The sequence below is a fragment of the Callorhinus ursinus genome, unplaced genomic scaffold (genome assembly GCF_003265705.2).
Source record: "Callorhinus ursinus isolate GAN/ISIS: 27379988/994484 unplaced genomic scaffold, GSC_fseal_2.0 scaffold14, whole genome shotgun sequence".
Classification (NCBI taxonomy): Eukaryota; Metazoa; Chordata; class Mammalia; order Carnivora; family Otariidae; genus Callorhinus; species Callorhinus ursinus.
In genome coordinates, this window is record NW_027397076.1 from 14,777,417 (window position 1) to 14,803,373 (window position 25,957).

Below are 25,957 nucleotides of genomic sequence, written 5' to 3' on the forward strand. Positions count from 1 at the left end.
CTTTTATTTCCAATCTACTTATTTCAGTGTAATAGTAAGTAAGAGAAGAGTACAGCTTGAACCACAAATTCTCGATTTGTGGATTATATGGCAGTCATAGTTCTAAACTGGGGAGTACTTGCAAACTTACAAACTAGAAAGAATGAGATGGAGGTGAACTTGAACTAGCTTCACGTGACACTCTAAGCAGCCAATCATGGAGGCCATTTCCAAGTTTTGACACTTCCTGCTGTTTTGGCTTTTTGGTCTGTTACCTCAGCTCAGCCATCCCCACCACCCCTACTTCCGGCCCCAGGTCCTATTCTGGGTTCTGCATGCCCTCCTTTCCTTTATTTGAACATTCTATGGGAATATAAAGAGAGCTTGTCCTGATATTTTATTATTTTTGTTATGTCTTATTTTCATTTGACAACTTTAAAACCAGAATCAAGGCTGACTTCAGGTGTCACACACTTTGCCTTCTGCAAGGATACAGAAGAACTTTCTGGAACTGGTCTGAATTTTGCTCCATGGCTTGGATAAATGAAATCCACCTGTGGAAATTGAGCTTTGAGGGCCACATAATCAGTCCTCACTCTAAGCAGCGTGAGCAGTGCTTCTCTGCTCAATACAGGGAAGGGACACGCATGATAGGGCTTCTGCACCCTGAAACCTACTTCAGTCCTAGGGACGTTTGAGAAACCCAACACTAGCCTCCTACTACAAGAGCCACTCCAAAAATCAACTTGAACATAGATTTCCTACCTTTGCTCTCAAAGAGCCCACGGGGGAAAAGCTGTCCCACAAGGGATTCAGAGGCTCCCATGAGCTACTTGCAGCTCAGAGGAAGAGCCTCTGCCTTCTTCTAAATACAGATGTCTGCACTCTGCTGGGCTGCCAGATGCCATCCCCAAATAGGAACAAATGAAAACCACAGAAGCCAGAGCCCCTTCTCATGAAACCTCAAATACTTGCATCTTGGTATTAACCCAGATACTCCAATATTTGAAAGAAAATTTTAAAAACAAAACAAAAACAGTTCCACAAATTCCACCAAGATCTGCAGACCTGAATTTTTAATTAGCAGTGCAGTTTGGTTGAGGGACGAGTTGCTTTAGTTCCATCACTTTGAGCAAGCTAGGTAACTTGCTCCGAGCAAGGTCTTTTTTCATTCATAAAGTTAGGGATGGTAACACTATTGACTCATGAGAATGAAAGAAGTTAAACCAGGCAGACACTCATTCTAATGCCTGGCACAGAAGTTAGAGCTCAGAAATGTTAGCTATTATTATGCCTCACCTACTGCCTTATCTCTTATGCTTACAAGAAAGGTTAATGGGCATGCATAAAGTTACAAATTTCAAATTTCATGCATATTCCATTATTACTTATTTTACCACCTGGAGAAGCTCAAAATATTTAATTCTGCCCTTGAAGTCGGGACAATTTTCTAGATGCGACAGTCAGCTCAAAGAATCCAAACCCCATGATAGGCTGTACCACAACCCAGACAAAGATTCGGCACGTGTGTATAAACACGGGTGTGCTCTGCAGTGTGTGGGCTTGCAACACATGAGCTGTGAAGCCCCAAAAGCTGACTTCAGCGTGCCCATCCTCGCTCAGCTGATCTCAGTGAAGACGCTGACAACCGAGAATGTACAGCAAGCAGTCTTCTCCAGAAAGGAAGTAAAATGAGGAAATAACCCCAGGGGGAAAGAGTGATGACACAACCCAACTCCTAGCCACAAGGATCACGCTTCAATAAAGCAAGGGGGAGGATTACACTGTGAAAAGGACCCTTGTAAGTTCTGTAAATTCCTTCCATTTTTCTAAAAATCTTACAAGGGGACCTAGGAATAAAGGCCGGAGCAAGAGGGCAGTGAAGACATTAGCATATCGTCAAGTCTTCAGTCTCTCCACTTCTCCTCAGTAAAATCTTCCCTTTGGAGGTGACCCATATTCCCTGGAGGCCGCACGGGGCTTTAAGGACACTTGCAAAGTGACTCAGTATCTCTGCCTAAGTCCAACGTCATGTTTCCACATTACAGAATATGATCCAGCTATTTAAAAATACTGTTTACAAAGGGTTTGCCATAACATTTTAATACAGGCATTTCCCCCTCATTAACTAAAGGAAAAAAAATGGGTGCAGAATCGGATAGAGTCTGACCTCAACTGTACAAAAAAAAAAAATCTAAAATGCTATCATCAATTGCCTCTACATAACAGAACTAGGGGTGGGGTTTTTTCTGTTTTCTCCTCACCCCGTTACTTTGTAACTTTCTCTAGGAACATAATATATTACTTTTGGGATAAGAAAAAATTATTTAAATAACCTGAGGTTTAAAACTGCACCAAACTATGCTAAAATTCTGTGAGGTTTTCAGAGACTTAAGTCAGAGTGTGTGTGAGTGTGAGTGTGAGAGTGTGTGTGTGTGTGTGTGTGTGTGTGTGTGTGTAGTGGTAAAAACAAAACAAAAAAAACCACAGCAATTGGCCCCCAACTGCTGTTTCCTGCCCCTCATCCAACCAGGCATATACTACAGTGCCTGGCATCTGTCAAAATGCTGCCAACTCTTCATCACTGGGAAACTGATGAGTCAGGCTGTGGGTGATCCAAGCCTTCTTTCTTCTTCTCCCACAGGCTGCCTCGGGTTAGGTTTTGTTTTTCGTTGCTCATTAGTACCTCCTCTCTGTGGCTTAAGAAGCCAAGCTTGTGTCTATCAATGTTCGTCTTTTCTAACAGTTCTGGTGACAAGTCTGGCAAGCGAGAAGCTTGAAGTGTTTGAGTAAAGGGATTCGGGGATGGTCTGTGCCTTCCCAATCATCGACACAATCCTGGGGCTTGGGACTCTGGGTAATTTCACAGGCTGCCTCCAAGAATCTGCATGGGGAAGTCTTGGGAATTACTGGGCTGGTCTAGGGAGCCTGGTGGGGCCAAGTCAGTTCAGATTTGTCCCTCCCAACTTCCTCCTGAGGGAAGGGACCTTCCTGAGTGAAGCCGGGAGCAGGGCTTAACTCCCAGGAAGTTTTCATGCCATTCAGGTATCCGTTCAGTCAGATGGTCTGCCTCCTTCTAGAGCTGGGATTCTTCCCGGAGCTTCTAAAAACCCTGACTGACAGCCTGGGAGCATGGGTTCCACTGCCACCGCCCCTCCATGGATCCCTATCAACATGCTTCCCATTCTCCCCAGGGAACCCTCAGAGAGTGGTTGGGGCAGAGATTACAAACTCAGTGTAGCTCGGGGGATATTAGTGCAGACTCTGGAGTCACACCAGGTTCAAATCTCTGCTCTGCACTGTGCACCTTGGGCAAAACATCCGTGTTCTCTGGGCCTCCCTTCCCTTACCGGTAAAACGGGCCTAGTCTATAACTACCTCACAGCGCTGTGGACTGGACGGAATTGGCTAGAACACGTAGAGTGACAGGCACAAGGGAAACGACGCACAAATGTCAGCAGTCACAAAATAAACCCCCAAACCAACCTGCCCATGTGTTCTGGACCCTAAAACCAAGGCCGCAGGGACAGCTTTGGAAGGCGTACCCCACACAGACACTGAGGAAAGCCACGCTGCAGTCAGCTACCTCTTTCTCGGCAGCTTGAGGGCCCCAGCCCTCCGGCGCCACAAACCGTCACTGCAAACTGACCAGCTCCACACCAACTGCTGGAGAGAGCCAACAGGACAAGCAAAACCAGGCTGCCCCCCGGGGAATGATCGACAGCCAAGGGTTCCTTCACCTCCAATTTACCATGCAGCCATTTGGTTGGCTCAGCTTTGGGGAAACCGTGTTCTTGTCACAAAACTCATCGGAAATATCCTCAATCTGAAGAGATAATTGGCGAGGAGGCCCGGGAAGGATTGATGGCCTCTTCCTTGGTCAGGTGAAATGGGACCAATCCGCCTGAGCCGCGGATGTCACCGCACGGCTCCAAACAACTTGTGTAGAAATGACTGATGGGTGTTTACCTTTCCCCAGGAAATCAGGCTAACGCAACAGGAAAGATGATCAATGTATATTTTAAAAGAATGTGTATTCAAACAAACGCCCTCCCATATGTTACTGGGTTTCCTCCAAAGAAAACAGATGAAATCAAATGCCTACCAGGCGCGGAGCGTTTATTAGGCTGTGGGGATTCAGGACCCCCTTCTCGAGAAGCTTAAAAAATCAAGTTGGGGAGGTAAGACAAACATGAGTGAAAAGGTTGGGCATCAAAACAAGACATTTGTAATGAGCCAAAAGAATGAGATGGCCAATGAGTAAAACACGATCACTCTGGGCTTCGGAGGCCTCAAAGACGAGGGGGAGCATGAGCTGAGCCAAAGCATAGGTACGTAGATTCAGTAGAGGAAAAAAAGCCATCCCGGAAGGGGGCACAGGGTCAACAAAGGTGGGGGGCACCGGACTACACAAGGCACATCAGTGGGACAAGCAAAGAGGTTTCGGCTAGAGTGGGGGCTAAGTGCACGGAAGATGGAATTACAGACCTTCAGGAGAGAAAGGGGTTTTCTGGGTTGTCTAGCATAATCTCCTTTTACAGATGAGGACAGGGAAGCTCAGAGAGGTCAGGCAATTCACCTACAGTCACCCAGCTAGTTGTCGATGGGAGATCAGTTGAGAAATCAAATCTATTTGTACTCAATTTAGAATCCGAGCTGACAGTAAATCAACTGGCCACCAGAAGGCAGAGGAGCATCAGCCTAAGGTGACAGAAACCGTGCCGTTCCCAGCCACGAATGTTGATGGAGGCCACAGGAGGTGTTCAATAAACGCTTGCTGATGAAATTGAGAGGCTGGCTGCTCTATCACTTCAGACAAGTCATTAGGTATCCCTGAGTTCATTTTCTCCCCCTCCCACTGCCTCCCTGCCCCCCAGTGAATAAAAATCCCAACTTGACCAGTGGTATACCCATACAGTGGGGAAAAAATAGTCCTCCGAGATAAAAGTCAGGGGGAGTCTCAGAGGATTTCAGGTCTCTAACCTCTCCGTGGTGTGGGCACAAAAGGCAGAAAACAAAACCCCTCCATGGGTGGCAAGTAGGCTGGAGGGAAGGAACACCTGTTTTTTTCTACTTTTCAAGCCTTATGATCCCTCATCTGTTTCAAGTTGTGAGAAATCAGGTGCATTGTACATTTCCATTACAAAGGAGATATGAACCGAAAGGTTAAATGTCTTAAGAAGGTGGTCTGAGGGAGGGGGCGGGCCAGACCCCCATTTACCTCCCTGAGGCAGCTCATGAGTAAGGGAGGGAGGGTAACTTGCACGCTCCTGAGAAGCAAGACGGCTGGAGTTTCATTACACAGTTAGGGAGGCCATCACATACAGATTTCCAGAAACCTCTTTGTGGTCATTTCTGAGGGTCTCTGAGCAGTTCACAAAGCAGTTGGTATGATCTCGCGTATAACCCGGAAACAATAAAGAAAATAAATGTAAAAGCACAAAATGGATCACTATGAAAACTGACATTGAAGAAGGCACAGAAAACCAACCTTAAGTAACTGGCCATCTCCAGTCCCCAAGAACAAAACAGTCCTGTTCATTACCACGGTGCCATAAACGGATGTCAGGTCGGAATGGATCAAGGTAGATGAGGCGACTGGTTGGACTCTCTCAGGTGGCTCCCCTTCTTTCTGAACATGCACACAAACGCACAAATGAAAAAAGGATCATATTTAGCAACAGTAATCGCTCATGCCCACCTAGGAAGGATCCTCCTTGAGCCCCAAATACATTTTCTTAGACAAGATCCCGAGGAGCAACCGCTTAGCGCCTTTATCTGCAGGATCACCACGCTTGCCCAACCCATGAAAAGCCATTTGTTTACTATGTATTAACATGTATTGATTGCCAGCAGTGAGCTGGCCATCCATTTAACACTCCCCCAGTTGATATATGAAACCGAGTTCCACTTTATTGCCAAGAAAGAGCCCACTGTTGAATTGGGAGGGAGACAATCTCATGCTTGATGATTTGCACCATCCTGCTGCAAATTATTTTAGCTAGGGATTGGCTCCTGTGAGGTTAAACAAGCCACTTCCCAAGATGTGAGGCAGACCATCTTATTGGGTGTGATGGCAGAAAGGAGGGACTGTGGATTTACCAGACTGATGCAATGCAAAGCCCAAAGACAGGGTAATTAATTCAAAGGTAAAAAGGGAAAGATATGGTCATGGCTGGTGGGTTAGGACAGAACCACAGAGCTAAAGAGGAACTAAGCAGAAGGGCTGGACGTGGTGCTAATGCTCTTGAAGAAGAAACATAAAGCTCAACTTCCAACCCAAAAGGCATTTCAGTGGTCGGCAGTATTGAGCACATATAATCACATGCTTGCTCCCCATCATTAGATAAAGCCCCTCTGAAACCCAGGGCAGAGTGAGTGTCGAACAAAATGTCTTGGTCTTTCTTGGTTCAAGGCATGAAGAGCTTCACGCTGCTTCCTGCCTTCAACGACAGGAAACTGAGTTTGTTACACAAATCTCTGGAAGATACGGAGCTAGAGCGAGCCATTACTGTCTGCAGCTACTCAGTACAGTGTGATAGCATACTTGATCTGCCAGAGCTCAGTTCCCAATTGTACTCAGGTTTCCAAACTCACATTTAAGTCTTAGCCAATGGGACAGCTGGTAAACTCCAGTAAGCCTCACTGGAACTCTTAAAATTGTCCTGTTTGGGGAGAGGGGAGGTATACAGGGGGAGGCTAAGACTTATTAACTTCATTATATTATTGCTGACAGTGTTTATGTCTTTCAATTTATGTCTTATTAAACATTCATTATTTTTAAACCTACCAAGTTTCATTAACATCTCAAGTAAATGGATTCATGGACTAAATTGATTTCTGAAGCCTTTAAAGTGCCGTCTATATTTCTTTGTTGAGGTTGAGCTGGAAAGAAAAGATAAGCTAGCAAGGATTTCTCCAATGCCGTGATCACTTTTCAAGGGAAAGATGTCGTAACCTAAGAGAAAGTGACTTATTTGCATAAAATATTCCATAGCGGACTCAGTTTAAGAAGATTTTTGGAAAGCCCACTAGAGACATTTTTTTTCCTGTTAGATACTTTTCAAGCAGTCGGGGAAAATGAGGAACTGTCCTGTTAAAATTGAAGTTAAGAAGAAAAAATCTGGGGTGCCTGGGTGGCTCAGTCGTTAAGCATCTGCCTTCGGCTCAGGTCATGATCCCAGGGTCCTGGGATCGAGCCCCACATCAGGCTCCCTGCTCCGCGGGAAGCCTGCTTCTCCCTCTCCCACTCCCCCTGCTTGTGTTCCCTCTCTCGCTGTCCCCCCCTCTCTCTGTCAAATAAATAACTAAAATCTTTAAAAAAAAAAAAAAAAGTAAAAATCTCTGTGGGTCTGAGAACCAGAACAATAGATCACTGTTTAGATAAGGATGCCTCATGACTATGAGCAGAAAGAGAAAAATCGGGTGACCTTTAGACTGAAAAAAATAGTAAAACCACACCACACATCTTGCTTTAAAATAAAACCAGAATTGTTCAAACTTAAGATCAGCTGACCATGCCTACTATTCTTATTAAATATTTGAGCATTACAGAGAGGCCAACTCAGAGAATTGGGTGTCATCTGTCTGGGCATCTGGAATGTTCTAATACTGCTATCTTTGGAAGACTCCATTCTCCCTCATCTCATGGCACAGAAAAAGTTATGGCTATAGATGGTTGATTATTCATCCACAAGGACCAAATGGGACAGTGTATGCCTACATCTGGTATACAATAGGTGCTTAATAAGTGTAGCCATTCTGATTAGCCAAGAACCATGACATCACAGGGAGCCTTTGCTGAGGCTGGATGAGATATTCTGTTTATGATATTCTGCTTAGAGCCAAAAAAACAAAAACAAAACAAAACCCAAACAAAAAAAAACCAAAAAACCCAAAAAAACCCAGAAGTGTCTCAAAAGCTGTAACACAAGGACAAAAATTGTTTCCAAATTACCATCCCATCTTTTTCAGCATCCTTCCCTGACTTCTGACCATTCCTTAATTGTAGTTTTCCAGATTAAGTCCTGGATCAGTGTCTCAGGTAAGTAGCAGAGCCATGAAATCAACAGCCCTGAACTTGGGAGCTAGTGGCATAAACAAACCTGCTGGGTCTAGGCGGTCAGAGAGCTTAGGTCTGCCTTCAAGTTCCATTCTCACCCACTGGCTGACCGGAGCAAGTTATGTAACCCTGTTGGGGGTTGGCTTTCTCATTCATGAATAAGGCTCATGATTAAGCCTGATTGGTAGGAGGGTTATGGAGAAGAGATTGTAGTGATAGTAATACTAACATGCTGATACATGCTAGCTGGTATTAGTAACGTGTACTTAATGTGTGCTACTTGGAGTATCTTATCACCTTACCTAATCCTGGCTCTGTCACTTCCCAGCTAAGTAATTTTGTGCATATTTAACCTGTGACTCAGTTTCCTCCCTCTCCTACACAATGGAAGTGATGATAATGACTGAGGAGGCAAGCCCCAGTGAAGCTTAGAACAGTGTTTGGTGCACAGAAATACACGATCCATATTTGTTTTCATTACCTCATTTTAAAACACCAACAGTTGCTGCCACACTCGTGGCGGTTATTGCCACCTTCTTTGCCACAAGAACCCTGATTTTGTCCAGGTAACCTGGGAAACCATGATTGGTCTAAGCCACAAGGTAATCCCATTCCCCACTGCCAGGTATTTGCTTTCCTGCTCCTTCGAGCTCCGGGTAGCCATGTGGTCCAGTTTGGGCCAGTGAGATGGAAGTTCACTGGAGGGGCTTCTGAGAATAAATCTCCTCCTCCAAGATAAGAAGTGGCTCTTGAGAAGAGCCCGTCTGCCCTCTCCCCTCACTTGCGCCCTTTGCAATCCGCTGTGTGAGGCCACCGTGCACAGAGAGGTGGTGGCCATTTTCCTCCCATGAAATTCAGGATGGAGGATGAAAATCAACATGCTAAAATCAGTGCATGGGAAAAAGGCTCTAGGGTTCTTGAGGACACCATGGAGCACAGCTTCCAACCTTTAAACATTTACTAACAACAGATGTTATGATTTAAGTTGCTGTTGAATGGGTTTTCTGTTACTTGTAACCAAAAGCAAGTCCTGCAAGAAATGAGAGTCGCGTTGGACATGACACCAGACTCTAGCTTTTCCTCAGCTATGAGGGACGAAGAACTGGCTAAGCGCTCGTTCCTCTCACCGTGGAGGACCTTGGCCACAGTCAGGATTGTATAGCCAATTACAACAGCGAGCCTGGAAGAAAATAGGAAAGAGCCGTTTTGGACCTCACGTAAACTCTAAGGGCTGCTCTGGCTGAATGGAAATGGATTCTTTTGTGCTAGAAACACACAGAAATGGACAAGTCCCTGTGAATGGAAAAAGGGGCCCTCTGAGTGGCTTTCTTACGCTCACTTCAGCAAATGAAAACAAAAGAAAGACAGCCTTCAGAGAAACCTCCTCACAAAGTGAAGTTAATACCTAGGGAGTCAAGCCAAAAAAGGGGTGAAATGGGCAGTCGGCTCCCTGTGTCCAGAGATTATTCTTACTCTTTTTTGGGGGGCCTATTTTCTCTCTTGCCCTTCTCTCCCCTTAGGGCATAATCGCTAATGTTGCTCTCAGCCTATTCTGTCTAGTTTATTATGTGTAATTTATTTCTGAATCCCAGCCTCTGCTTGTTCGTCTGTGTGTAACAAGGTTAATGCCTTGTAATGATGCTTTTGCCAGTTCTGCCTTTCATGACAAAATCCAATCTTGATTCAGCTCTAAACCTTGTCTCCCCTTTGGGCTTTCTTGGTTCCCTCAGAGTTGTCATTCTGCTTCTCCTGCCCACCATGTCTAACCATAGCGTCATGCCTACACTTTAGCCCTGAGAGGGAAAGTTTCCTCAGTTTGAGGCAAAAAGCTACCTGGTCTCAAACAATGTTTGGGCTCAAAAAGAGAGAGCCTTGGGCTCGACATACCGAAGTGGAACCAAGGTGACTGAGAAGGGTGAGTGCTGGTGTGCACGTGTGTGTGAGTGTGTGTATACAGGGAGTAGTGGCCTATCGCAAGGGGAAACAGCTTGACCTCCTCGCAGCACCCTTATACAACCTTTCATTGACAATAAACGCTCCCAGTGTACAACTCCAGGGGGCTCCGGTCATCTATTCTAGGGTGAATGGCACCCTCCGGAGCTGAGTAGCACTGTGGCCCTGCTCCCGCCATGCAAAAGATGGCCTGGCTCATCAAGGCTTATGCAGGGTGTTCACAGCCCTGCTTTAGCTATTATGGGAACAGCAGGAGGAAATGTGCACAAAAGTGGGGCCTCAAGTGTTAGGGACCCAGCAAGAGTCAAGTCTTCTACTCCCAAGGTGCTAAAAAGACTCCCTCATTTGGATTTTCCAGGAAAGATACCAACTGGGGGCCTATTAACTACTGATACCTTGATGAAATGCCTCTTGGGCAGTTACTTTTGTATTCTGCTCTCCTTTGGCATATATTTATTTTGAAACAGTTTCTTCACTATTTCCTATAACTTACCAGGGGCCCACGTGCAGTTGGGAAACCTCAGTTGGAGCCCTACACTCAAGACCTGTGTGCGAACATGTACACACACACCCATTCTGTCCCCTATAGCCTGCTTGATTTTGATGTCTCTGAACCTCAATGAACTATAAATCTATAAAATGGACATAATAATATATATGCCCTGCCTATTAGCATTGTTGTGAGGCTCAAATGAAACCGTGTGCGTGAAAATAAGTAGAAAACTATCTCTATTAAGCTAGAGAGATGGAAAGAACAATTTTTCACCCAAGTTAGTGATTTCATTAGCCATTAAGACTCCTGTTGTTTCTCTTTATTCTTCTAGAGTATACAGCATTGCTAGGGTTCTAAGTTTATGGCATCTCTCTGATCATCTGAAGGAAGAATTTACCCTGGGGACTCAAATGATCAAAAGGAAAAGTTCAAAGTGTGCACAAGGGGTGGAGAAGTGAAGTTTAGGGACACGGCTGGGCAGCATATACACCAGCAGGCATCAGGCAGCTTGCAGTGAAACCACAGGAAACAGAGTAAAGTTTGAATTTTGCCTGTTCCCACTTGCTCTTCTACCTTCTCTCCTCCCTCCAAACCCCTCAGTGTCCTTCAGCCTCAAAGCCCTACCCACCACCAAAGTCCAACTCTCCCAGATTTATCCTTCCTTCTTCTGGCTTTACACCCTTTCCCCCATCAAAATCTCCATCTGCTCCTTGAGCCTAATTTCAATTAGTTATAAAAAGAACCTGACTCAAAAAATCCACAAAAAGGAGCGCCTGGGAAAAGGGGCGCCTGGGTGGCTCAGTTGGTTAAGCGACTGCCTTTGGCTCAGGTCATGATCCTGGAGTCCCGGGATCGAGTCCCACATCGGGCTCCCTGCCCAGCAGGGATTCTGCTTCTCCCTCTGACCCTCCCCCCCCAACCCATGCTCTCTCATTCTCTCAAATAAATAAAATCTTTAAAAAAAAATCCACAAAAAGATGAATGGCTGACAGCGTGAGGAGGAAAAAAAAAAACGCATTTTTCTACATTCTTACAGTTGAAAAGCTCTCAGTCCACCAATGTTTTTCCGTGAGGAAGCTGCTTGCATTCTAGATGGGATATTTCTTTATCATGGGAGCTGTCCTGCGTGATACAGGACTTTTAGCATCCTGACCCCTGTCCATAAAATGTCAGCAGTGCCCCATCCTGTCACTTGATTAAGTATGAAAGCTCCTTCCCCCACATCTCTACATACAAAGTAAATGGCATCCTCCTTCTTGAGAACCACTGGAATCTATCACAAGGTTTCAGAGTTGCTGGAAAACGATTATCTAGATGTTTCTTGCCTCCAACCCTGTTCCTCCCTAGTCTTCCCCATCATGATGAAAGGTACCACCAATCACCCTAGCTCCTCTCTCCTCTCTTTCTGTCACTCCCCACAGCGATATATGAAAAATCTCAGCTGGATTTGCCAACAATCCCGCCTGTCTTCTCCATCTCCATAGCCAGCATCCAGGCTAAGCACCCTCCATCTCTCTCCTGATCTACTGCAAGAGCCTCCTGATCTCTCCCTTTCAACCTACAGTCTTTCTCCAACTAGCAGAGTGAGCCTTTAAAATATAAAACAAGTGATGTTACTCCCTTGCCTAAAGTTCTTTACCACCTTCCCCGCACACTTCAAACTAAATCCAAACGTCTCCCCAAATCCTACTTGAGCTCATCCCTGCTGACTTCTTCACATTTATTCCCACCACTCCTCTCTTCCATTCCACTTCAGTTCCCACACTGACTTTCTTTCAGACTTTTTAACATGTTACCATATTTCTGCCTCAGGGCCTTTGCACAGGCTACTGCTAGTTCCCCTTGTAGGCTGGATCTTTCTAATCTTTCAGGTTTCAAATTCAATGTCACCTCCTCACAGACTTGTAACTAGAGACCTTTCCATCCCTATTCCAGTAATTATGAGTCATACCACTCCACTTTTCCCTTCAAGATTGTTTTAAAATTTTATTTATTCTCTGTCTCCTGGTAGACTCCAAGCTCTAATAATCATTTATCTGATTCTGCCCTTTGAAGGCAGCCATACACCTAGGGATCTGATATGTAGTAGGTTGTCAATAAAAGTTTATTGAATGCATGAATAAATATGTGGATCAATGTTTGAATTCTTTCAGTCAATATCTTATCAAGCAACCTTGGTACATTGCTAAGTAGATCTAATCATTACCGAGTTCTGCAGTTGAGCCAAAATTTGTCCTTGTAAACTCTGGACCTTGGTTCTGCCTTAGGGAGCAATACTAAATTACCCCACATCTCTTACTACCATGCATCTTGGCCTTCTCCGAATTTTATATCCATAGTTCATGCACAAGTTGTAAGAGAAAGTGTCTGGGTCTCTTGCCTTCTCAGTCCATAGGCAGTCTACAGAGTCAGTTTACTGAAAATAATGGCCCTACCATGTGAACAAAGTACTTTAGGTTGTTCTCTGACCAAAAAAAAAAAAAAATAGTAATAATAATTAGACTGGTTTTTCATGATTAGAACAGCATAATTTATGAACATGGCCTCACACTGGGTTAACTCTTTAAAATAAAAATAGCATGATAGTAGCATGGAAGAATAGAAGGAACAAGAGATTTAGAGTTTAAAAATGTGGGTTCAAGTTCAAGCTCTATCACTTATGAGTAATGAGTCTTTAGGCAGATCATTTAACATGTCTGAGCCTTCTCTCCATCCCAAAATGAATGGTTTGAGTAGGGGCTCCATTGGCATCCACAGTTCATGGACAGAATTCAGGGATAAAAAAAAATAAACTTACAGTTGAGCCTTGAACAGCACAGGTATTGGGGCGCCAACCCCTTGTGCCAATGAAAATCTGTGTATAACTTCTGACTCCCCCAAAACTTAACTAATAACCTGTTGACCCAAAGCCTTACCAATTAACACATATTTTGTATGTTGTATATATTATATATTAAGATAAAGTAAGCTAGAGCAAAGAAAATGTTAAGAAAACCATAAGGAAAATACATTTACAGTACTATATTTATCAAAAAAAATCCAAGTGGGGCGCCTGGGTGACTCAGTTGGTGAAGCGACTGCCTTCAGCTCAGGTCATGATCCTGGAGTCCCGGGATCGAGTCCCGCATCGGGCTCCCCGCTCAGCGGGAAGTCTGCTTCTCCCTCTGACCCTCTTCCCTCTCATGCTCTCTATCTCTCATTCTCTCTCTCAAATAAATAAATAAAATATTAAAAAAAAAATCCAAGTGGACCTGCACAGTTCAAACCCGTGTTGTTAAAGGGTCAACTACATTTTAGCTAACTTCAATGGAAATTTAGCCTTTTCTTTAATTATGAATGCAGGACACAGCAGTATTAACTGAACCTGTGACTTTGTCACCAAAAGAAATCAGATATACCATTTTATATTTGTTCAGATATCTCAAAATATCATTTATGCTCATCTCTATTTTGAAATTACGGGAGTTACTGCTGCTAGATCCCGCAATTTAACGAGTTAAGATATATTACTCCATCTCAGGGCACCTGGGTGGCTCAGTTGGTTGAACGTCCAACTCTTAATTTTGGCTTAGGTCACGATCTCATGGGTCATGATCTTATGGGTCATGAGATCAAGTCCCACAACTGGCTTCTAGCTCAGCAGAGAGACTGCTTGGAGATTCTCTCCCTCTGCACCTCCCCCCACTCACGCATGCATGCTCTCTTTCTCTCTCAAATAAATCAATCTTTTTAGTATATCTCAAATTGAAAAGCAATTTGATATATCCTTGCATCCATATAACTGGTTCATTTTGTAATTCTGTTTTTATTTTCTGCATCTAAAACCATTATTCTGAGAAGGATCTACAGGCTTCACAGAAGTCCACAGCACAAGGGCTCCATGGGGGTTGGAGCCCTGGGGGTAGAGGACACAAGGATATTGCTGCACACATTAGTCTGACCTACAACCTCTGGCTGCTCTCGGGCTATGTACCCCTCCCGTTGCCTCAGAGAAGCAAGGCTCAGCACTTGGAATCCAATTCTTAAGATTGGTCACTGATGAAAAAGGAGCCTCGGGAAGATGTCAATGAGCAATGATTAGGAACAGCTGGTGTGTTTGAGAAACTGCTTCTCAAGCGGACTCTTCCAAGACCAGGTGGGGGTCGGGGGGGTGATAGGGGAACAACTAGGAATCGGGCTTCCTTCCCTCACAGGGAAATGCCCTTCCCTCTGGGCTACCTGGCTTCCTATCAACATAGCTCCAGTGTCGCCCCTTCCTGGAACAGCTCTCAGGTCACTGTGCTAGAATCACAATCTTCTCCACGAAATGGAGAACACCTTTTCCATTTGACAAATGTTTATTGAGGGCCCACTAGGTGTGAGACCGTCTTATGACAGACCTGGCCACTCCCCTCAAGGCACATCCAGCCCCAACAGCACCGTGTTGAGCCAAACTCAGAGCCCGGCACGTCCCCAGTCCCTGACTTCCCTGCCCCCTGCCTGCGTGGTGGCTCTTCCTGGGTGTCCCAAAGGCATCTACAAATCAACACAAATTCAACTTGTCTTCTAACTGGTCACCAAAACCTCTCAGTTCTACATCTTAAAAAGCTATTTCATTTTATCCCTCCTCTCTGCCTTCACTGCCACCACCCGGGTTCACGTTGTCCACATCCCTCAGAGGGGTTATTGCAATCCATAGAATCCGTGTGATTCTCTCCATGTTCACCGTCAACCACTCTAGACCAAGGCAACATCATTTCCCGCCTGGACTGCTTCAGGAGCCTCCCGCAGCTTTTCTCCTGCTTCCTCCAGGGCCCACCTCCCATCCGTTCCCCACAGAACCTCATTATCAGGGATGCAATGCCCATCATTTCACTTCCCTACCAAGGCTCCTCTGTGCTTTAGGAATAAAACATCCACTCCTTCCCACAGCCTGCGAGGCCTACAGGATCTGGCTCTTGCTGCATTCTCCAGCCTCCTCGCCCAACCCTCTCCCCTCACCACCTCCTCGGTGCTCAGCCACGCTTACCTTGTTCCCCTGTGAGCCCCTGCACTTGTGCAGCGTGCAAGGAGTGCTCATGTCCCAGTTCTCCAAGGGGACATCTACAACCATCCTTTCTCCTCTTCCCGGTGTCAACTCAACCTTCTTAAAGAGAGCCTTCCCCAGCACCTGCTAAGCACATTTGCAGTCCCAACCTCAGCCTGTGCCTCTGGTGCCCCATCTGTGAAATGGAAGTAGCAGTATTACCCACCTCATAAAGTGCGGTGAGGAGTAAATGAGTTAATATTGGTAAAGTGCTTAGAACACCACTTGGTACACAGTAGGTGCTCCATAAATGCTAGCTATAATTTCAATATAAAAATAGCTTCTTTATTCGCTACATGTTGTCTCTTCTATTTACCACTGACAAATATTTTTGTACAGTGCTCGGCAGGTAATAGAAGCTCAAGAAATTGTTCGCTTGAACCGGTGAGCATCCTTCTAATCAGCTGTTGTCCTTCTCCATTCTTCTGAGCGATCACTCTAGAACACCATCAGATCGCATCTGCATATCACCCTGCTCTCGTCCTCCATCAGCCATGGCTATGGTTTTCACACCCTGTTTGGCAGAATCCTAGAAGTTCCTCTGAGATACCTCAGGGACGGGCAGGGGTGGGGAGGGCCATGCCGCAGGGTTCTGGGAACCTCCTAACCCCTGTTGCCCCCTGTGTCCCAGCACTTGGCTGTGGTCTCACCCAGAGCAGCAGGTCAGTGGTGATCTACTAACCTTCCTCTCATACGGAGCTCCTGGTTAAGATTGATTGTAAGGACCAGGTTTGGAAGGTCTGAAAGAGACTGACCATCAGGATAAAATCCGGCGGCCTTTGCCTGTCTCATTAAGCCTGTGGCCATCTGGCCCTGCATGCTCATTTCTGGATGCTTTGCAGCCAGGGTGAGCTACCTGCGGTTCACAAGCTTATTCAACGTCCCGCCTGTGTGCAAGCTGTCCCCTCTCTCTGGAACTCCCTCCCTTGCCTCCTCCACATGGCTTCGAGACACGGCTCCACAGCTCCAGTATCACCTCTCCGAAGCCTCCGAGATCTTTCCAGGCTGCGTCTGACACTCCACCTAAGGGCTTCCACAGTGTCTTTTTGCTGCCTCTCACCATGTCTCCTGGCATTGTATGGGCTTGCTTTACTCTCCCTCTTGCCATCAGGGCAGGATGGGAGACTCCCACCTGTGGGCCAGATCTGGCTGCCGCCTGTTTGGGTTTTGTTTTTTGTTTGTGTTTTTTTTTTTTTTTGAATGGCCCAGGAGCTAAGAATAGTTTTTACATTTTTGAATGGCTGGGAAGAAAAATGAAAAGGATATTTCATAAGTGGAAATTATGTGAAATTCAGATTTCAGTGCACCTAAGTTTTTATTAGAACACTGTCCCATTTGCTCATTTATGTATCATCTACCGTTACTTTCACACTATAGCAGCAGAGCTGAGCAAATGCAACAGAGACTGTATATGGCATGCACAGCCTAAGATACCGATGATATCACCTTTACAGGAAAGGTCTGGTGACATCTGCATGAGAGCATTGGCCAGGGGAGTGAGACTGGGATTCCTAGGGTCAAATCCTCATCATAATTCCTCCAAGGAAAACAGTATCTGTAACTATTAGGTAGACAAACCAATATAAAACTCAACCACAGACTGTGAGGTAAAAGGTCACAATTCTATTTAGTTTGGTGACAGTATAAAAATTAGCATTTTCACCAAAACAGAAAATTAAGACTAAAAGAACCCCACTATGAGCACATTTCATAAAAAGCAAAACAAAAAACTTAATACTACCATGCTCCTACAAACAGGTTAGACCCATAATGCCTACAAATTGCCCGCACCCCCAACAAGCAGACTTTGGGATTCCCCAGAGCAGGCCTCAGTCTTTACCACCCATGTGCCACCACATGTTCGGGGCAGAGAACATCAGGAAGCTTAAAGGGAGGTAGAGATGGTACCGTGCTACTGTAGTCAACATGGTGGTTACAGTGGGGCTCTTCACCATTCCATTCTCAGGGAAACTGCCCACTGCACCTTCTGGGGGCCATGTTGACCCCCTTCTTCTGATTGGGCCAGGCATCCTGCCCCAAGGACAAGAAATCCCTACCCTGAACTAGGGCTCTAATCTGGTGTGAAAAGGTGAGTTGGACCCAGTGCTAGCTCTCTCTTGGTAATTTGAACAATACAAATTGTTGTTGCCAGTGGATAGCCAGTGCAGAAGGTTAAATGCTGTTGAAAGGTAGAGTAGATATCAAAGCAGGCTGCAGTATCCAGGTGGAGGGTTTGAGGGGCAGATGTCTGAGGAAGAAGAGGCCATTGGATGGCAGGACAGAGGGGAAGTAGCCATGCTAAGTCATGTTGACAGTGAAACCTTAGAATAAGTATCTATTACTTCCTGCTGCTGAGCTTCTTTGAGCTGCCTTGGGTCCAGAACCTCCTTCCAATTCCATATCAAGGAAGCTGCATCCTATTACTATTAATAATCCTGATGATGAGAATAGTAAATACATACATAGCATTTACTATGGGTCAGGTAGTGTTTACCCAAGACATATTAACTCCTTAATCCAGACAATAACCCTATGAAGCAAATAGGATGCCCATTTATAGATGAAGAAACGGAGGCACAGAAAGGTTAAGTAATTTGCTCAAGGTCCCACAACTCGTACACGGCAGCTTTGGGCCCAGTTGACCTGGCTCCAGAGTCTGTCCTGGAACCACTACACAGTCCTGCTCCTATTCCCAGATTTCCATGGAATTCCACCTAGTTCCTTCCACTGAGACCTCCACCCCCTGATTTGAGTTTGCTCCAGTAGATGTTTGTTTCATGTAACCAACTGCGCCTAAGACAGAAATTCAGATGAGGACTGATGCTCTAAAGAGTAGATCCTCCGAGAATTTCAACATGTGGAGCTGGTTCTGATGTACAGGAGGGTGGAAGACTCTGGAAATCCCCCCCACCGGCCAAATCCTGGAATGAATTGCAAATAGACCGCTGTACACAAGAGTGGAAGAGCTAATTAAACTGTGACCTTTAGGTTCTTGAGACTCAGACTACAAGCTCAAAAATGGAAAGGCTTTAGGAGGTTTTCTAGGTATTTGCTTTGAGCAATTAGAAGAGTATAAGGAGTATAACAGACATAGGAAAAGATGCTCAACATCAGTCATCTTCAGGGAAATGCAAATCAAAACCATAATGAGGTGTCACCTCACACCTGTCAGAATGGCTAAAATCAACACAAGAAACAACAGGTGTTGGTGAGGATGTGGAGAAAAAGGAACTCTTCTGCACTGTTGGTGGGATGCAAACTGGTGCAGCCACTCTGGAAAGCAGTGTGGAGGTCCCTCAAAAAGTTAAAAATAGAATTGCCATAGAATCCAGTAATTCCACTGGAATACTGGGTATTTACCCAAAGAAAATGAAAATACTACCCACTCAGTTTCTGATTTAGTAAGCCTGATTTAATAAGCCTAATGTGCCTTTCTAACAAGTTCCCAAGCGATGCTGATCTGATGATGCTGTTGGTCCAGAGACTACGCTTTGAGAACCATTGCCCTACAGCATAAAGCCCTTTCCTCCTGTCACTGAAAAGCATGATCGCGCATATTATGAAATTATACTATGGAAATTCCAACCATGCTGGGTTTCTATGGCCAAAGTTAACTCCCAGATTGGTAAGACCAGAAGCCTGATTCTTCCAATAAATGGGGATTTCTGGGAAGAGCTGGAGGGGTGGAGGATGCCAGATAGCCTGGGACTCAGGAAGAAAGAGGTCCTGGCACATCAGACATTAAGAAAAAGCCACTGGTTAAGGGAGTATGAAGTGGCCAGACCCAGGAAAATGTTGCCGCTAAAGCCCAGGAAACATTTCCAACATGATGCTCTAAGACCTTGCATTTATTCATTCCAGAAATATTTCTCAAGTCCCAACTGTGCACCAGGTACTATACTAGGTACTCTGCATTCAACAGAGAACAAAATGTTATTGGTTCCTGACCTTCTGGGGCTTGCCTTTTAATTGTTGCTGCTAACAAAGACAAGAGGGCCTATAACCCAGACTTAACAGGCTGAGATCTCCGGATTCAGGACATGAGCTAGGTTGTGTCCAAGAAGAAAGACTGGGAGCAGCCCCTTGAGGCCTTGTTGGTTTCCCTGAGGTCATTTGTGAGCCTTAATATAAAGAATGTCAAAACAGTCCAAAAGTTGACAGCTGAGGAGCTAAAACCCTCTTAAGAGTCTGAACTTTCGGTTGTACAGTCTGCAAATCGAGAAACTCTGTTCACAGTCATGGATTCTCTGTTCTCTCATGTCTACTGTCCGCAAACAGCTGATCTTATCAGAGCAGTCGCAAGGGTCTGACTTGCTCCACACAAGGTAGGACTGACACCAGAACCCAACATCCACGTGCTGGACTGTCCGCAGCGGTGGTTTAAAAGCTCAGGTCCACAAGTCAGACCACCCAGGTTCTAAATCAGCAGCTGTGGAACCTCACCAAAGTTCTCCAGGCCTCAATTTTCTCACTTCTAAAATCATAGTAGCAACTACAGTCTTTGCCCCAGAGGAGGACTGTATCAACCGAAAATAAGGCATGTCAAATGCTTAGCCCAAAGCCTGGCCATATTATAACTACCCAGTAGATAGTAGCTATGATTGCTTTTTCCCTCTAATTGGGTGTTGGGGTTTTTTTAGATCTACCCCTGTTTTTCAGATGTGTGTAAAGGGGGAAAATTCACCATCTAGTCTTTAGATGGCAAAACGGCTAGACAGGATCATAACAGAAACTAAAAGAGGAATAAACATCACAGGAAGACTGTGGATTTTGAGGTCAAGAGGCAATGCACAAGGCTGCATTGCTGAGGGATCCTGGGACATCACTTCTGCACACAACAGCTAGAAGGATCTTGGGTTACTGTCTGCTGGAGAGCATGTGAGTGTTTTTGTGGTTGTCTACCAGTTAAGTTCTATCAGGCAGTGGAATTATGGGAGTGTGGAAGGAGGTGTGTCTCCCCACAAGGGGTAGATGAACTACAAGCATCCATCCTATTAGCCAACAGTTATTAAAAACACCCCACCCTCAGGGTCTACAGAGGGGGTGGACGCCATGTTTAGACCACAAGCAACCCCAGGACCCAACTATGGCAGCCAAACCACTGCAGAACAACCAGACTTTGAAACTTGGGTCCACTTTTCTATGAGTGCATTGGTATGCCAAGGATAGCAGGAGTTCAGAGGGGGAGGAAGTCAATGAACTTGTACATAATTTAAAGCATTTTTTTAATATTAACCCAAGCACACAGATAGGTTATGGAACAGACGGGGGAAAAAAATCATATTAAGTTTTAAAGCACTTCAAGAGCCACCCTCCAGCCTCACCTCCACACTGTAGGAGAGGTTGGTTGCTGCCTCTTTATTTAGGACTTTCAAGGGAAAGTTTGAAAAGCACTAGAATGGTGGAAAGAATACAAAAGTAGACATTTCAAGATTTGAGTTTAAGCTGGAAGGCTCAGGAGCTTACTATCTTGAGCAAGTTACTTATCTTGAGTTTCCTCATAGGTAAATGGGACTGTTCCTCATAGAATCAACTTTAGACTTGATCAGGGGCTCAGAAGAAATAATATACAGGGAAGTGCTGTACAAATACTTATTAGGATCATCAGAGAAAGGGTCTATGAAAATCAGTTGCCTTGGCGTGGGTGCATGGGTGAAGGTAACCTGCTCTAGTTATGAAAGTGGTTCAAAGTTGGTGGCAAGGCAGAAAAAGTAATGACCCAGCGTGTACACACTCATTGCACAAGCACCTCGTAAATTAATCCTCAGCAGAAGCAACTGACATATGAGAGCCAAGAAAGGAGAAAACACAACCCAGTCACTCCTGTCACTTTGCTAACCTGTGGTTGATTGAAGATGGACAAGAAGAGAGAGCCATCTAGTAGGAAGGGAGAAGGCAAGCAAATCCAACTGCTTGTGCCTCACTGCCTATGGATTACTGTTAAGATTCCTGTGTCTGCTCTGAAGGAATCGCTGTTGGAATCTATTGAGACTCCCTCTAGAGCGTTTCAAGTCAGTCTCTTGTTTTAGGCACCTGTAATTCAGCATGCCTTTTCCAAAATGCATTCAAAACCTGAAAATAAAATGCAGAACAAATGCAATGAAATGACATCATTGTTCTGAGTGACAACCAGGGGCACTCTGATCCTGTGACCCCATTAAATGGGGCTGCAACCTGCTATTGTCCTTTCTGTGGCAAAATCAGTAGCACCCAGCACAGAGCATTGCTTACACAAGCAGGCATCAAACAAATATCTGTTAAGTATCTTATCTACCTATTTAATAGGTTAGAAAAATTGTCAGCTTTTTCATCAACTACCACCTTTTTTTTTCATTCAAACCCCTCTTGAAATTCACTTCCATTAAGGCTTTTTAATGCGTACTAGCAGCAAGGAATTTACTTAAATGAAAGAAAAAAAAGCAAAACTCCAAGCTCCCACCTGTGCAGCCATGACATGCTATTGTTTGAACCAGAGTATATTATTTAACTTGGATGACAAGCTCAGGAGGTAGGGACCCTTTCAGAATACACAGCTCTGAGCACACTGGGAATTCTTGATAAATAACAGCAGCAAGAAAGGCTGTGGAGGGACCTCTTTTAATTATTTATTTTTCCAATTCCAGATTTTTGGCAGCATGTATTTATACCTGGCTTGATTTCCAAAGGACAGCTCTCTCCCAGAAGCTCCCGTGAAGATGGATAAACAGCTCTCCAGCCGCCCCTTCCCCCTCCTCATCCCAGAGCAAGTAGGAACACCTGATCAAGCCAAAGCGTGGATTCGGAGTGCACTCGGGATGCCTGCTGGGTTTGGAAGGGAACTAAGTCCTCCAGGACCCAAGGGGCACAGAGAGGCAGTCAAGGGAAATGTTTTGGCTCCGCACATCCACACAGCTGTCAGATGGCAGAGCTTGGACCTCCGCTGTTATTACCTGCTGTGGGCCTCTGAGCTGTCTTGTCATTAATCCCAGAGACCAAGTATGCCTAAAGCCCGGCACGAAGTAACATTTGGGGGTACATTCAAGTCTCTCAACAGAGGAGTAGAAGGCAATGGTTTCTGCCCAACTTGAACTCTTAGATGATAAAGATCCAATAAACACATATTAAATGTTATACGTGTATGGCAAGATGAAAGCATTTAGGGAGCATTATTATTTATGCTTTAAAAAATTATACCAGTAACTAAATGAAGGCATTATGTGTGTGTCCCAGCACACAACTAACTGATAGGCAAGGAGGGAGAAGCAAATGACCATCTATGGAACCTTGCAAAAGACCTCGGTTTTTTTTCTCCCTGGATAACAGGGCGAATATTTGGTAGGATGTGCTTTGCAGAGAAAGGGGTGGGTGGGAGTGTCTTTCTGTACATATATTACCATACCTTAGAGCCAATGGTCCCCTGTATGCCTACACAACAATGTATCACTACAACACGTTTTACAAGTGGAGACTTCTCCCCTTCCTCTCTGACGCATTTTATACCAAAACAATGGCAACACCTGTAGCCATTAATTTCTGCTCTTTGGGTTCTGTCCAGTTATAAAGGAGGCTCTCAGCAGGCTCCCCTCTCAGGAACCATATGTGGAGTCGATATGCCAGCAGCCTTGGAAGGAAAACGGCCTCTGAGAAGCGCACAATGGCTCCATAATCCCCATCCACTGGACCCTCTTGAACCGCCGCTTTATTTTCCAGTCAAAGAACTGCCACTCTAAGAGTCAAGCTGTGGCTGCCCTGGGAACCCGGGGGAAACCTGCGCTCTTGCTGGTGGGGCACAACCCCAGGGTGGTGTCTCTGAGCCCCACAGCCGAGTGCGGCAATGTGGAGCCCAGAAACTGTGTGGCATCCCAACATCTTTTCTTGCTCTCCCCTCCAGGCTGAAGCTTTAATCCACAAAGCCACCTCAACCTCCCCTGCCTCTCCCCCGGAGACCACACAGCACTCCCGGCGGAGCCACAGCTCCGCCCCCTCACACCGGGTCACGCTGATGGTTCTGTTCCACCAAGCGTGAGCCCCTCTGCTAGGCTCACACTGACCCAGGTTGAGCAGGCTAGCAACTCTTCTGACATCACGTGTGTTGCCGGTTTGGGCGGGGGGGCGCAAAGGCTGGGGTGTGGCAGCGCGCCCTTTAGGTTCACCGGCTTCTCTGCCCAGGGCGCCGTATTTGGTGACCGTGTAGAGAAGGGTCAAACCCCCACGCCTGCTAAGACCATACACCTGGGGAAGCGGTTAGGGAAGGGGGGGGAGGCTGTCTGCGGAGGCTCAGCCCCAAACAAACGTCGTTTGGACAGAGAAGGATGGCACTGGGATGCAATCACTGGAGTTTTAAGCCAAACTCCTACCCTCTCCGCCTCCCTTTTTACACTCCCTTTGGGGACCTCTGGCTGTGCTTTAGGGTAGCCGGAGGTCTCGGAGACCGTAAAGCACGGCTCTTTGGCAGCCACCGGGCTGTGTGGATCTGGGACCTGGTAAATGGCAACCGGGTCTCCCTCCCGCTCGGCCTCGGCGGCGACTCCCCGCCGCGTCCCGGGGGGGGGGGGGGGCAGGACTTACGCAGTTGTGCTCCGCCGTCTGGAAGTCCCAGGGGCAGCTCTTGGCGCGCTCCTGGATCTCACTCATCCTGAAGAGGCAGAGCGCCGTGGTGGCGGGGGAGCGCCTCTCCTGGCCCTCCCCGGTGGCCGCGCTGAACACGCCCGCCCAGACGCCCAGGGCCTCCACCAGGCTGGAGGAGAGGAGCAGGCGCCGGCCGTCGGGGTGGCCGTGGCCGCAGTCGAGGGCCGCCTGGCCCTGGAACTGCAGCACCTTGGCGCTCTGCGCGATGCGCACCATGCTGGGCCAGCCCGTGGCGGCGCCGCTCGTGTAGTTGTAGGGATAGTAGGGGAAGTAGACGCTGCCGTTCCAGAGAAAGGCGTCCACGAAGTGCAGGCTGCCCGCGCCCCCGCGCAGCTTGAGGCGGCCCAGCTCCTCCGTGGCTAGGCTGCGTCCCTCCGTGTCCTTGAGGGCGATAGCGGTGTCGCGGTCGGACGCCGCCGGGTTGCAGCGGCTCGCCGTCTCGGGCTCCGGCAGCACGTAGGTGGCGGCCACTGCCAAGTACCAGCGGTTCTGGTCCCCCGCGCGGTACACCACGCCGGCCGTCGAGCCCTGCGGGTGACACGACACCACCTCGGTGCCGTTGCGCAGGGAGCTGTGGCTCAGGTTGCCCAGGAGCCGCACCTCGCAGGCGCCCCGGTCGAAGGTCCAGCCGGTGAGCAGCAGCCCCTGGAGGTCGCCCGCCCCCTCGCTGTAGGGCAGCAGCAGCTTGCTGAAGCTGCTCCCCGGCCGGGGCCGCGCGGGGGGCGCCAGCGAGACGGGCTCCGTGCAGTTGCCCGCTTGGTCCCGGTACAGGCGCGAGAGCCTGTGCTCCAGGCTGTAGTCCAGCTGGTCCAAGCAGCTGCCGCTCGCCACGAACACGCCGTCCTCCCGGCTCGCCGCGATGGCTCCGATGGCTTGCTCCGACCGCCACACGGGCTCTTCCGCGCCCCGGCTTGGCGCCGCCAGCGCCAGTAGATAGGCGAGCAGGGGCAGCGGCGCGGCGGGGCGCGGGGGGCGCGGCGGTGCCTTCCTCCGGGAGACCTCCATGGGGCTGGGGGGGCCGCCCCCGGGTTGGGCGCGCGGCGGCGACGGCGGCTCAGGCGCGCGGCGACGGAGACGCGGGCGGCGGCGGCGGCGGCTCCTGCGCGCGCTCGGGCTCCCGCGGCCGCCCCATCCCCGCGGCTCGCCCGGGAAGGAGAGCAGGGAGGGCGGCACGCGGCGGGGTCGCTCCGGCAGCCTGTGCGGCGGCTGTGGCGGCGGCGGCAAGCCCTGCGCGCTCCGGCGCCGCTTCCTCCTCGCCCTGCTTCTCCGGAGAGTTCCTCTGTGCAGCGCTGGCGCTCGCGGGGAGGCGCGGAGGGTAAGGGAGGGGACGCGCGGAGGGGAGCGATGCAGGCGGGGAGGGCTGGAGAGGTTGGGTGCGCTTGTGCGTTTCACTTTCCCATTGTGAAAGTGGGATGCAACTGGCCCCCTTCCTCATCCTCTTCCTCCTCCGCCCTCCGCCTCCTGCCCGCCCGCCTTCCCTCCCTCCACGCCCATCTCCCCTCCCCTCTTGATTCGGTGAGATAGGGAGGAGGAAGGTCTCGTAATTTGGGTTACTGTGTAGGTGGCCTCTTTCATCTATTCATAACAAAGCTGAGCCGCCTGCTGTTGCCGCCACGGCCGCCACCATCGCCCCTTGGCTCTCCCCGAGCTCCCGGGGCGCGCTAGCAGTATGCCGAGCGGGCTCCCAAGCCCGTCCGCCCGCGGGGCCGCTCCAACGCTCGGGTTTTGTTTATAAGAGCAGCCGGGGGATGCGCCAGGCACGGGGGAGCGAGGACCCAGGGCGCCGAGGGTTTGCAGC

At 47.6% G+C, this 25,957-nt stretch overlaps 1 protein-coding gene across 3 annotated transcripts in view; it reads right to left on the reverse strand.

Moving 5' to 3' along the window:
• The window catches only part of PLXNC1 (plexin C1), a 147,147-nt gene extending 121,937 nt beyond the window's left edge, over window positions 1-25,210 (reverse strand). For 2 of the 3 annotated variants that reach the window (XM_073900505.1, XM_025881430.2), the window contains exons 1-2: window positions 24,100-25,210; window positions 5,471-5,611 (exon numbers count right to left, since the gene is read on the reverse strand). In XM_073900505.1, the coding sequence (XP_073756606.1) occupies window positions 5,471-5,611; window positions 24,100-25,164 (1,206 nt within the window). In that variant the 5' untranslated portion in view covers window positions 25,165-25,210. The remainder of the gene's footprint in view (window positions 1-5,470; window positions 5,612-24,099) is intronic. The other variant, XM_025881431.2, reaches the window with a different exon arrangement.
• Between the last annotated feature and the right edge of the window lie 747 nt (window positions 25,211-25,957).